Source organism: Lutjanus erythropterus, chromosome 3 (assembly GCF_056507025.1).
Source record: "Lutjanus erythropterus isolate fLutEry1 chromosome 3, fLutEry1.hap2, whole genome shotgun sequence".
Lineage (NCBI taxonomy): Eukaryota > Metazoa > Chordata > Actinopteri > Lutjaniformes > Lutjanidae > Lutjanus > Lutjanus erythropterus.
Genome location: NC_139319.1, coordinates 40112895 through 40125673, shown reverse-complemented (window position 1 = coordinate 40125673; position 12779 = coordinate 40112895). Strand labels below are relative to the sequence as shown.

The 12779-nt window shown below is 37.0% G+C and overlaps 1 protein-coding gene across 1 annotated transcript; it reads right to left on the bottom strand.

The window, feature by feature from the left end:
* Positions 1 to 8257: 8257 nt before the first annotated feature.
* On the bottom strand, positions 8258 to 11989 carry LOC146330591 (uncharacterized). The gene is made up of 2 exons (XM_084716161.1): positions 11884 to 11989; positions 8258 to 9693 (listed from the first exon to the last, which is right to left on the bottom strand). The coding sequence occupies exons 1-2, from the start codon at positions 11899 to 11901 to the stop codon at positions 8578 to 8580; spliced, it is 1134 nt and encodes a 377-aa protein (XP_084572287.1). The 5' UTR covers positions 11902 to 11989; the 3' UTR covers positions 8258 to 8577.
* Positions 11990 to 12779: the final 790 nt, after the last annotated feature.

Here is a 12779-nt window from a genome sequence, read left to right as displayed (position 1 = left end):
GCTGCAGTAGGCAGAAAGCCTGAAAACAGTTGATTTTTGAGTCTCATCTGAGTTAGGTTTCGTTCTTCTCTGCCCCGAGCTCTTCCTACCAGATGAGCACGCGCACACAGCATTTTCCTGACACAATCGCTAGCGAGCTGCTACTGGAATTTACCAGTCCTTTTTGCTCAATTTGCAGTTATGTCCGAGTCACAAGTAAGAAAAACATATTTCACAACCCACAAAAACCTACTATGAATACATTTGAGCATATGAACGAACAGCAATTACTATTTTTGCTATTGTAAAATACTGATAGACTGAGGAATACAAAAGCTTAAGTACAGTTGTGGAAAGGAGTCGCTTTCACCAACTAATTTTTTCTTTAAATAAGAAATAGCTTTCTAAAGTTAGTGTCTCATTTAGTGTGTGATCGGCATAGACACACATTTGAACAACAAATGCCTAAAATAAATGAGCAAACTAAGTTTGATTGACTAAAGTCAGCCAAGAGAAAAGTCACTTACATGCAATGATGCACTGTGTGCTGCTCCATGCATTTCCGTTAACCGTCGTGTTGTCCTGTAACAGTCCTCCTCCTCCTGCAGCAGACTGGAGATGGTTGCAAACTCCTCTTACAGTCCAGTGGGGTTTGATACAGAACAGAAGCCAGAACCAATAATGTGTCTTTTCTGAAAAACAACACTCTGTTTACGCCAGTCGGTCTCTCTGTCTGGTTTGCTTGCCGCGCACCTGTAGGCTACAGCATGTGAATCGCACATGGATAGTGATCACGTGATCCAGGTGGCTGCACCAACCGTTGTCTGCATCCGCTCTCTGATCACCATAGCTCCTCTAATTAGATGACTACCGTATATGACAGTAGATTTTACTTTTGTCTGTCCCCAGGTTTGATACTGGAACTGTTTTGTTCATCTTTTTAAAAATGATGAGACTTGTGTCTTTTTTACACGAGCTAACTAGCTCCAAACTTAATTTTTTTATTTTTCTTCGTGGTACCTCCACTTATCATTCACCACCACCAGCTCCCTCTATGGGTTACAACTGGTAGTGACACCTTAATAACAACACAAGAACATGCAGCCTTTTTTTTTTACTCCATATAAACACTAATCATAGAATAATTAAAATAAAATAAAACATTAAAGATAGAAATCCACATAGAAAAGTTGTTTAAAAAAGCATACAGTACAATATAACAACTCTTTTGGATAATTTTATTTGTATAAATTATACATTTTTTAATTAATATGATTTATTTTTTATTTATAGATTTATAAATTTTATTTTCCTGATGCTGTTTCCCAAAATGCATTTCGCTCCAACTGAGCATGGTAGCTGTAAAGCAGCCAAAAGCTGTTTTAATTCCCTGAATACGTCACTTAAAGTTTTAATATTTTTTCATGCAACAAAGTAACTGTTTAGATACCCAGTATGCGGTTAGTTCATCTAAATGACGCCTATTTGGTTTCTAACGGAGGGAAAGCCTTTAATGTTTGGCTGAGGCAAAGGAAGCCATTTCTGACCCTTGCTGTCATTTCCTAAAGTACACAATATGTCACTGTAAATTTCAGTTATATTACTATGAATTTTGACAGTATGACACAGGTTACTGTAATCCCCAGAGCAGGCTACACAATATGTTACTGTGAATTTTTACAAAACTATACTGGTTGCTGTCATTTCCTAAAAGTACATGTTATTGTAAATTTTGATATATTACTGTGAATTTCTACAATATCATGCTGTTTGCTGTGATTTCACAGAGTGCACGATATTACACTGAAATTTTTATTGGTTGCTGTAATTTTCCACACTACGTTACTGTGAATTTTTACAGTACTATACTGGTTGAAGTTTCTATAGTACACAATATGTAACTGTGAATTTCTACAGTACTGCAATGGTTACTGTGAACTTTTACAGTACTGTACAGGTTACTGCCATTTCCTACAGTAAATAATATGTTACTCTAAATTCCAATATATTATTGTGAATTTCTACAGTAGTTATGGTTGCTGTGATTTCCTACAGTACACATGATGTTATTGTGAAATTTCACACTACTGTAATGCTTGCTTTGTTTTTTACGGTAGTGATGATATTACTGTGACTTAGTACAGTAGAACTGGGTTTGCTGTGAATTCATACAGCATTGTGTTTATTACTGTGATTTATATGATATTTTGCCAATTACTGCTTATTATACAGTATTGTACTTTAAAAACATTCACAATAACTTTACAGAAACACAGTAAATTACTGTGTATTTCACAGTCATTTTTTACAGTGCATCTATTAAAAAAGACAGGTGCATTGGAGAGAGAAGACCAAAAAATTGAAAAAGGACTTCGAACTTGCAATATGTCGTTTATTTGCGACGTTTCGGTACTAGACCTTCATCAGGCAAACAGTTTTTTGCTCAAGAGAAGCCATCTTAAATAGGGAGTAGTCGTTTCTCCACAACCAATCCCATTCCCACGTCACCTATCTAAAAGGGAAATACATAATATAATGAATCAATTACAAATAAATAATTATTCCAACAGCAAATATTGCAGATTACCTTTGTGAGTATAGGCTGACCAGGGTGTATTTACATTAGAAGATAAAAACAGACATCAGATAAACAAAACCCCATATCCGGTACAGATGAACACATCATTCATCAAAATGTGATCAAAGTTCATTTACCTATCTGAACTATACACAATTACAGTAAGTGATAGCAGCAATACCAGCAAATATGGCTGTGCCTAAATTCCAAAAAGACATGGCAACTGAAATGATTAATATCATTAAAGAAAGTTCATACCTTGATGATGCCACAAAGAGAGGCTGGATCACCGAATCAGAACATGATTTTTTATATTGCAAGCCCGACAATGTGCAAGAGACCTTTTTCAATTTCATACTAACTCAAATTTAGTGAAGTGTTTAGTTCAACAAACTTGATTTGCTTTGTCTGCTACATTAATAAATTAAGTTGAACCACCTTAAATTTATTCAAAAGGTTCTGGTGTTATTAAGTAGCCAAATTAGTTCATTTAAGTTAGTCTTACTTGTTATTTTACTTCCACTCTACTCAGAAATGTCCATGCAAATTGTTACCTTAATTTTTTTGAGTATTAGCAATTTATTTCACTTCAGTCAGAATAAATTACAAGCATAGCAATTCCAGTTTTAATAACAAACTGTTTATTTTTGTTTATCAATTTTAGCTTCTTTCCAGCTGTTTTTTTTAAATGGCTACACATAATTTGCCCAATGAATACTGAAACATTTTGTAAATACACACTTAAATACATATCAATACTCAAGTCTCTCTTCCCCTACAGTAATCCTTTGAGGGTTAATCACAGGTAGGAAAGGAAAAAGCTAAGTATTCATTATACCTCAATATCACACAAGAGTACAACATCGCAGTCTCCAGAATGACCATAAAATTGAAATAAAACCCCTGTAAACATGTCTTAATAACAATTAACACTGAACCAAACACTTTAGTACAAGAGTTTACTTTTCAGAGACATGACTTTTGTACTGGCTTTGAGACCATCCAGCTCGAGGAAAACCTTTTGAAATACTTCAAAAGTGTTTCTCAGTTGTTTTGGGTAGCTGAGGTTGAGAGTGTAGATCAGCCACCATCAGCTCATCAGGAAAACTCCATCAGTGGTCGTAAGCAGCTGGGACCATGAGAGGTTGTCCACTGCATGGACAGTGGACCTGGATGAAATCCAGACTTAATGATCTACAGGGAGCATCACTGCTTGCTGCATGTACATTTTTATGTCTATATATATATACATATATTTTTACATACATGTGTGTGGATCCATGGTTTCATGTTGTTTATGCCAAATTCTTACCCCACCATCTGAATGTTGCAGCAGAAATCAAGCATCATCAGGCCATTATCCTCTGACCTCAGGCATCAACAGGGCATTTCTGCCCAGAAAACTGCCGCTAACTGGATATTTTCACTTTTCGGACCATTCTCTGTAAATCCTAGAAATGGTTGTGTGTGACAATCTCAGTAGATAAGCAGTTTCTGAAATACTCAGAGCAACCCATCTGGCACTAACAACCATGCTACGTTCAAAGTCACTTAAATCACCTTTCTTCCCCATTCTGATGCTCAGTTGCAGCAGGTCATCTTGACCTCGTCTGCATGCCTAAATGCACAGAGTTGCTGTCATGCAATTATGTTGATGCATCATAAAAGGCACATCATCAAAGGAATTCTCTGCTGTGACACTTACACACATACAAGTGTGTCAGTGTGTATATACATACTACATTATAAATTTTTGAAAGAATTCTTACTTTAGCATTTCTGAACACCCGCCTAGAACTTTTGCACAACACTGTATACATATATATATATATATATATATATATATATATATATATATATATATATATATATATATATACATATATATATATATATATATACACATATATATTATCAATTTACAAAATGTAAATCGAGCCAACAGAAGAAAAATCTAAATCAAATCAATATTTGGTGTGACCAACCTTTGCCTTCAAAACAGCATCAGTTCTTCTAGGTGCACTTGCACAAAGTCAGGGATTTTGTAGGATCATAGTCAGGTATATGATTAACCACTTATACCAAACAAGTGCTAGTGATCATCAGTTTCATATGTAGGATGAAACACAGTCATTAACTGAAACAGAAACAGTTGTGTAGGAGGATTAAAACTGGGTGAGGAGCAGCCAAACTCTGCTACCAAGGTGAGGTTGTGGAAGACAGTTTGATGTCAGAGGTCAGACACCATGACAATACTGAGCACAGCAACAAGACACAAGGTAGTTATACTGCATCAGCAAGGTCTCTCCCAGGCAAAGATTTCAAAGAAGACTGGGGTTTCAAGATGTGCTCTTCAAGCTCTTTTGAAGAAGCACAAAGGAATGGGCAATGTTGAGGACCATAGACGTAGTTGTTGGCCAAAGAAACAGACAGTAGTCTTCATGGAAGAATTGTGGCCAAAAAGCCATACTTCCAACATGAAAACAAAGCCAAGCGACTCAACTATAAATAAAAACATAGGAACTGGGGTGGGGTCAAAATTTGAAATATTTGGCTGTAGGAGAAGGTAGACGGTAGCAGTTTGTTCACCGAAGGGCTGGAGAGCAGTACAGTAATGGCAGGCAACAGTGAAGCATGGTGGAGGTTCCTTGGAAGTTTGGGGCTGCATTTCTGCAAATGAAGTTGTGGATTTAGTCAGGAATGATGGTGTCCTCAGTGCTGAGAAATACAGGCAGATACTTATCCATCAGGCAATACCATCATGGAAGTGTCTGAATGGCCCCAAATTTATTCTGCAGCAGGACAACGACCCCAAACATACAGCCAATGTCATTAGGTAAAAATCCTGTAATAAACATGTAAGGAGTAGAATATAGAGATATTCATGTTAATTATGAAGTAAGTAGAAGAAGGTAAAACATTGTCAGAAAAATAAATATTCAAATAAATTACAGATACCTTAAAAATCTACTTAAGTACATAGTGAAGTATTTGTATTTAGTTTATTCCCTCCTCTGACACCTGTTAAACAAGTAAAGTACAAGTTATAGTACTTGGGTAAATATAATTTTATTTCACCACATCAATCAGCCATAAGTTGTTGATTTGGATCTGTGACATGCTGTGATACTTTAAAGTGTATAATAAATCTGAAATGTCATCTTTAAAAACTAAAATATTTTTGAAAGTTACTGTTATAAATCTGCCAAAAACAAAAAGTTTAAGTGTATTTATCCAGAAGAAGCTAGCTAGATAGCTTCACACGCATATTGTATACACACACACACACACATATATATTTAAAACGAAACAACAGTAAATTTTGTGTAAAAAACAAAAACAGAATGCAAGCCTTTGTAAACAAACTGTTTACTGACAGCAGTTTAACAAAGTGTTCCAGAGCCCATGCAGTAATATCCTTTATACATCAATCAAGATACCACTACCTTTTACCAATTAATGTTCCACACAGGTGTGTTCCAGTTTTCTACAACTTTCCCACTCTCGTTGCCTTTGTTCCCATTTGTCTGGCATCAAATGCAGAATAAGCACATACTTACAAAAATCAACTGAGTTGATATTGTAAAATGTTCAATATGTTGTATTTGCACTGTTTTCTATTGAGTATATGTCAAAAAGGATTAGTAAATTAACACATTCTGTATATGTTTTACACAACAAACAGCATCCAAACTTCTTCAGAAGTGAGGTTGTAGATAGTGTAGTAGTGTAGTGTAGTATAGAAGCAGACTCATAGTAAACTGACAGTTGTTTAACAGCAGAGTTATGTATATATGTATATATGTGTGTGTGTGTGTGTGTGTGTGTGTGTGTGTGTGTGTGTGTGTGTGTGTGTGTATACGCTACCGCTAAAAAGTTTGGGATCACTTGGAAATTTCGTTGTTTTCCAAAGAAAAACACATTTTCAAAGAATGATCTACGTTTTTGCATAAAGGCCTATTATCAGCAACTGTCAGTCATCTGCATCAATCTCCTGGTATGGCTGCTAATCCAAGTTAATCATTTTATGAGGCTAATTGATTATTAGGAAACCTTTTTGCATGTATGTTGCACAGCTGAAAACCATCGTACTAATAAGGGAGCACAAAAGGGAGCATGGCATTCTTAAGGTTAGTTTAGTATCTGACTCATCAGCAGTTGTTTGTTTGTTTACAGGCTCAAAATGGCCAGAAACAAAGAACTTCCTTTGGAGACCCGTCAGTCTATTGCTGTGCTTAGAATGGAAGGCTATTCAATGCGAGAAATTGTGAGGAAACTTAAAATCTCTTACTATGCTGTTAACTACTCCCTTCAGAGAGCAGCACAAACGGACTCTAACAAGGACAGAAAAAGGAGTGAGAGGCTCCGATGCACAACTATGCAAGAAGACAAATATCTGAGAGTGTGTAGTTTGAGACAAAGATGCCTCACAGGTCGTCAACTAAATAGTACCCGTCAAACACCAGTGTCAGTATCAACAGTGAAGAGGCGACATCAGGATGCTGGACTTCATGGCAGCGTTGCCAAGAAAAAGCCATATTTCAGACTGGCCAATAAAAAGAAAAGACTGAGATGGGCAAAAGAGCACAGACACTGGAAGACTGGAAGAAGTTTTCTGGACAGATGAGTCCAAGTTTGTGGTCTTCAGATCAAACAGAAAAATATTTGTGAGACATAGAACAAATGAAAAGATGCAAGAACAGCGCTTAATACCACCAGTAAAGCATGGTGGAGGCAGCGTGATGGTCTGGGGGTGCTTTGGAGGTGGTAAAATAGGAGATTTGCACAGAGTGGAAGGGACCTTGAGGAAGGAAAGCTGTCACAAGATTTTGCAAAGCCATACCCTGTGGACAGCACTTGACTGGGGCCAATTTCATCCTACAACAGGATAGTGACCCAAAACACACCTCCAAAATGTGTCGGCAATACTTAAAGCACAGCCAGTCTCCGGATCTGATCCCTATTGAGCTGTTGTGGGAGCAGCTTGACCATATGGTACAGAGGAAGACTCCATCAAGCCAATTCATCTTGTGGGAGATGCTCCAGGAAGCATGGGGTGAAATCTCATCAGATTACCTTGAAAAATTGACAGCTAGAATGCCTACGTTCTGCCAGGCTGTAATTGCTGCAAAAGGTGTTTTTTTTTAATGAAGGCAAAGTCTGAAGTACACATTCATGTTTTCCTTTAAAATCATTATTTCTAAGTCAGCATGTCCTGTTCATTTGCTAGATTTCCTTTTCAGACTAATTTCACGTGTGTTGATCCCAAACTTTTGAGCAGTAATGAATATGTGTGTATGTATGTATGCATATGACCACGCATCTACTTTGATTGATTCCTTCTTTTTGCATGTGCTAAAACGTGGTGCATTCAAATTTTGTATCCATCTTTGGAAGCTCCACCTCATCATCATCCCCACTAACATGCATGCATGTGTACAGTATGTATGGTCACAAGTTTTGAACTGTGCATGTACGACTACATTCAGGTCTGTTATGGACATGGGCAGATGACAGCATTTATGTCATGCAGATCTCACCTACATGGAAGCTGTGAACTGACCATTAAAGCGTAACTTGCTGGTTAAATGTCATAATGACATTTATGCATAATCTTGTGTAAAATGACATTTTCAAAACTTAATTTAAGATTGTTTGGACATAAAGACAAAAACTTATAGAAAAATTCGGTTTGTTGGAGCCTAACTGGGACCCTGATGCTGACAGACAAGTCCTGACTTTGGCATTGCCCAGGTTCTATCAGTGATCTGAGTAGTATGAGCACCAAATTCATGGATTAGACTGGTGACATAATCTATATTATTTTGAATGTCAAAAAATCCCATGAAAAGAACAAAGCCAACAATGCATGTATCTCCCTAACAAATATTTGTGGAATAGACTAATAATAACAGATATACACAGAGTTTCTTTGTTGTACAAAAACTATTAACACGTCAAGTCACACCATTATGCTGGGTGACATGTTCCTTCATTACCATGAACCTACACATTGTAATTTATTTTGTCATTTGTTGATGGTTGTCATTTGTTGGTTCTCTTGGTGAGCAGCTCAATTGTGCTTCGTTACACAAAGTTGAACTTTCTTCATCTATTTCAATACAGCGGTGTTTCTTTAAAGACTGTGATCGGGTAAACAGTCTCTTACACTGTGAACACCAGTATGGTTTCTCTCCAGTGTGGACACGCAGGTGCCGGCTGTAACTGTACGAACTATTGAAACATTTGCCACATTGGTCACAGCTATATGGTTGCTCTCCAGTGTGGATACGAAGGTGGCGCATGTAATTGCTTAATCGACCAAAGCCTTTTCTACATTCTTTACACTGGTATGGTTTCTCTCCAGTGTGGGTATGCACATGTTGTTTATATGTTTTAGAAATAGAGAAACTTTTATCACATAGTTCACAGCGGAATGGTTTTTCTCCTGTGTGGATACGCATATGTGATTTGTAATTGCCTAACTGTGAGAAACTCCTCCCACACTGGTCACAACAGTATGGTTTCTCGCCTGTGTGGACGCGGATGTGAATTTTGTAACTACTAAAGTCACTGAAACTCTTGTCGCATTGGTCACACTCAAATGGTTTCTCTCCAGTATGGTTACGCAAATGCAGACTAAAATGTCCTGACTGAGTAAAACTTTTCCCACAAAAGTCACACTGGTATGGCTTCTCTCCACTGTGGCTAAGCTGGTGTCTCTTGTATGAACTCAAAAAACTAAAACTCTTCGGGCACTGTTCACAAGAGTATGGTTTCTCTCCCGTGTGGACACGCATATGTATCTTGTAAATACTGAAGTAAATGAAAGTCTTTTCACACTGATCACATTGGTATGGCCCAGTGTGGCCACGCATGTGTTTTCTCAGTGAAATCTGGCTGCTGAAATTCGTCCCACACTGGTCACAGCAGTATTGTGTTTCATCAGTATGGCTTTGCAGGTGTAGCTTGTATGCATTTAGTTGGCTGAATGTGCTGCTGCATTGTCCACAGTGGTACAGTGTCTCTGCAGTATGAGTGAGTTCATGTCTTCTTAGACTACAGCTCCGACTGAAAGACTTCCCACACTTTTGACACTGATGAGGACTGCTCTTGTCTTGGTCGGTATGTTTCAACTGTGAAAAGCATAGAGAGAAAAATAAATGTCAGATTGGAGGATTTGATCAAATACTGCCAGCCATTAGCTAGCAATGTGACAGAACCTCACTGCAGAATCAGCTTTACATGCTAAAGTATGTGTTGGAACTCGACTCCAGTTTTAAATTGCTCTCAGTGCACTTACAAAGACTTTGACAAAGTCAGGTAAAAATAAACATAGAACCATTATGTACATAGAAGTAAGTACAAATGTATAAAGAGCAACAATGACCAAAAACACACAATGTCTATATATGCACAAGTCAAGTGTTTCTGTAAACTGTAAATAAATACAAATAATTTAGTATATTTGACAATGATGGTCACGACCAGGCACGTCATACGTACATGTTAAACCACAGTACCAAAATGTAAATACATAATTTGGAATTTGTAGGAACTGGATGTTTAACTGATATAGGGTTATTGATTATGGCGATATTAGGACTACTGTGTGTTACAACAAATTAAAAACTTGATTAAAGTAGTATATTTACAAGAAAAAACTCATACATTTATGAGGAAAAAAGGTATTCTCAGACTTTAAAGTCATAAATCTGCTGGAAATAGAGATTTGAGTCACAAATTTACAAGCAAAAACAATAACTGGCTAAAATTTTGTTTTTGTTTGCAGGGTTTTAATTCATCCCTAGAAGAGCCCTGATATCACCTCATCAATAGGCATTTAAAATTAAGTTTGTAGTACAGCAGGACAATCCAACAGATCATTAAACAATCAAAATCATATGATAAAACTAAAATGTGGACTTGCATCAATGAAATGGCTTTATATCATAGGACAACTGAAGATATGACTGGAAAGAGGAAGAGAGAGTTGATGAGCTGGGGGACGACATGCAGCAAAGAATCAATCCCATGGTCAGTGCAGAGGATTCAAAGCCCCTGTACACCGGGCACACGACCCACCAAATGAGCTTCCAGGGCGCCCCAGAGCTAGAAAGTTCACTGCTGTGTTCTTGGAAGTGTCACTCCTCTAAACACCAACAACACACATTGGTGCATCCCTAGATGTGACTGCTACACAAAGTCAGGCCTTGTTGATTTTGAATGGCTTCACACCGAATATATGTAGACTATTTGTAAAATCTAGTGGTTATAAAAACATAATACTTTAATTAAAACAAATGGTTTTGGGGTTGAATAAAAATATGCAGGTCAGTAGCCTGCTGTCTGTTTCTTTTTTTTTTAGATTTTTGTAATGTACAAGCTATTACTATTAACACTCATGAATATGACAGTCTATAACTGCCTGGTACAACACTACCACTGAGGCCTGAGAGGTGATTGCCAGTTATTGTTGACTTTCTTGATAATAACAGGTGTCCAGACAGCATATTCCACTCATCCAGGGGCCTCATTAGTTGAATTGTGTTTGTTCAAACCCTTTTGGCACATAAGAGAACCCTACTGGACTGAAAGTCACCTCATCCCCCAATGTCTTCTATGTGGCTGGGTAATCTGGTGTTCTTTCTAAACTTGAAACATTACTTGTTTTCTGCCTGTATGATTGTTTTTGTGTTCTTGAGAATAAACATAATATACAAAAACTTGGACCTAGACCAAAAGTTTATATTCTAAATTAGCCCAAATTTTAATTCTCAACAAATGCTAACAATGGCATTAAAGCTTACCTTTTTTAGCTTGGTAATACTGCCAAAATCAGACTCTTTTTAACTCAGAAAGATGCATAAATACTCACTCATCCTTTTATGACTCACCATGTAGCCTGGTGTAACTCTGTTTTTACTGGTTTATCCAAGAAGCTGATAAGAAAACTACAATTCAGATGTTGTGCCCATAGTTTTAACCAAAACCAAGAAAATGGATCACATTACCCCACTGTTTAAAATAGTACACTGGCTACCTGTATCTTTTAGAATCAACTTTAATTATGTATCTAATTATTTATTTATTTTTGTTTTTATTTAACCAGACCATTCTAAAAGAATAAGAATACAAAATGCAATAATTAAGATCAGTGTATGATGAATAGTGTTGTTCCCAAATGCAGCAATGTCACTATGATGATCAGCTTTGCTGAGTTGAGTGTTTTTACACAAGTTTTACATATATGTATACACACACACACACACACACACACACACAATATAAATAAATATATATATTCACACATTTTGGAGTCTCACCTCTTCTGAAGAACTCATCACTATCACTGGCTGTCAATTTTCACTGAATTATCAGTGGAAGTTGATGTCCTCCAAATTCTTTTCTTCCTGTCAGCACGTTTCAGCTATGAATAATAAAAAAAAAAGACACACTGGTCAGAGGAAGAACATCAATTGATCTTTTCTTCATGTATATCTACAATTCATATTTACTCATGCATACTTATAATTTGCTCATGTATACACATTGTTCTGCATTTACATAAGTTCTTTATGACCTCATGTCCCCTTTAGACATCAAGCCCATATATGCAGATGTACAGTCAGGTCTACAATCCCAATAACTCTTGACTCCAATAATATAGTAGTCTTGTATGATCTTGTGCTTGGAAAATTCTTGAGAAGTGTTTGTGAGACTGAACGCTCATCAGAGAATAGAGTTTAGATCTTCTCAGGACACTGTCTGGGTGCCATCACAGGTGCACCCACTGAAACTGTCCATTCTTACTTCAAGATTAAAACACAAAGAAGTGCTTGAGCAATAACCCCTCCCTCTTTTGCTCCCTTTAAAATGAAATCAGAGGAGCCTCATAGCTTATCAAAGAAGGCTTCTATTCAGGGTGCCCTCCAGCCAGACTGCCCCTTGGTTTGCTGTATCCATCTATGGTTACTGTAAATCTATTTTCTCACTGAATTCTAGCAGATTTTTTCTCTGTTTTTTCTAGAAGTCCTTGTTTTAGAGGGTCTATTGACTTTTGGCCCATCGGGTTTTCTCCAACAACAAACACCCACTAAAACAACAATGAGCAGCTTGGTTTAGTAATTCCTTCTGTTTATACAAACATTTTTCCACTTTTCCTTCACTGCCTTCCTCTTTTTCTTTTCTCCTTCTCCACCAATATGTCTACATTTACATT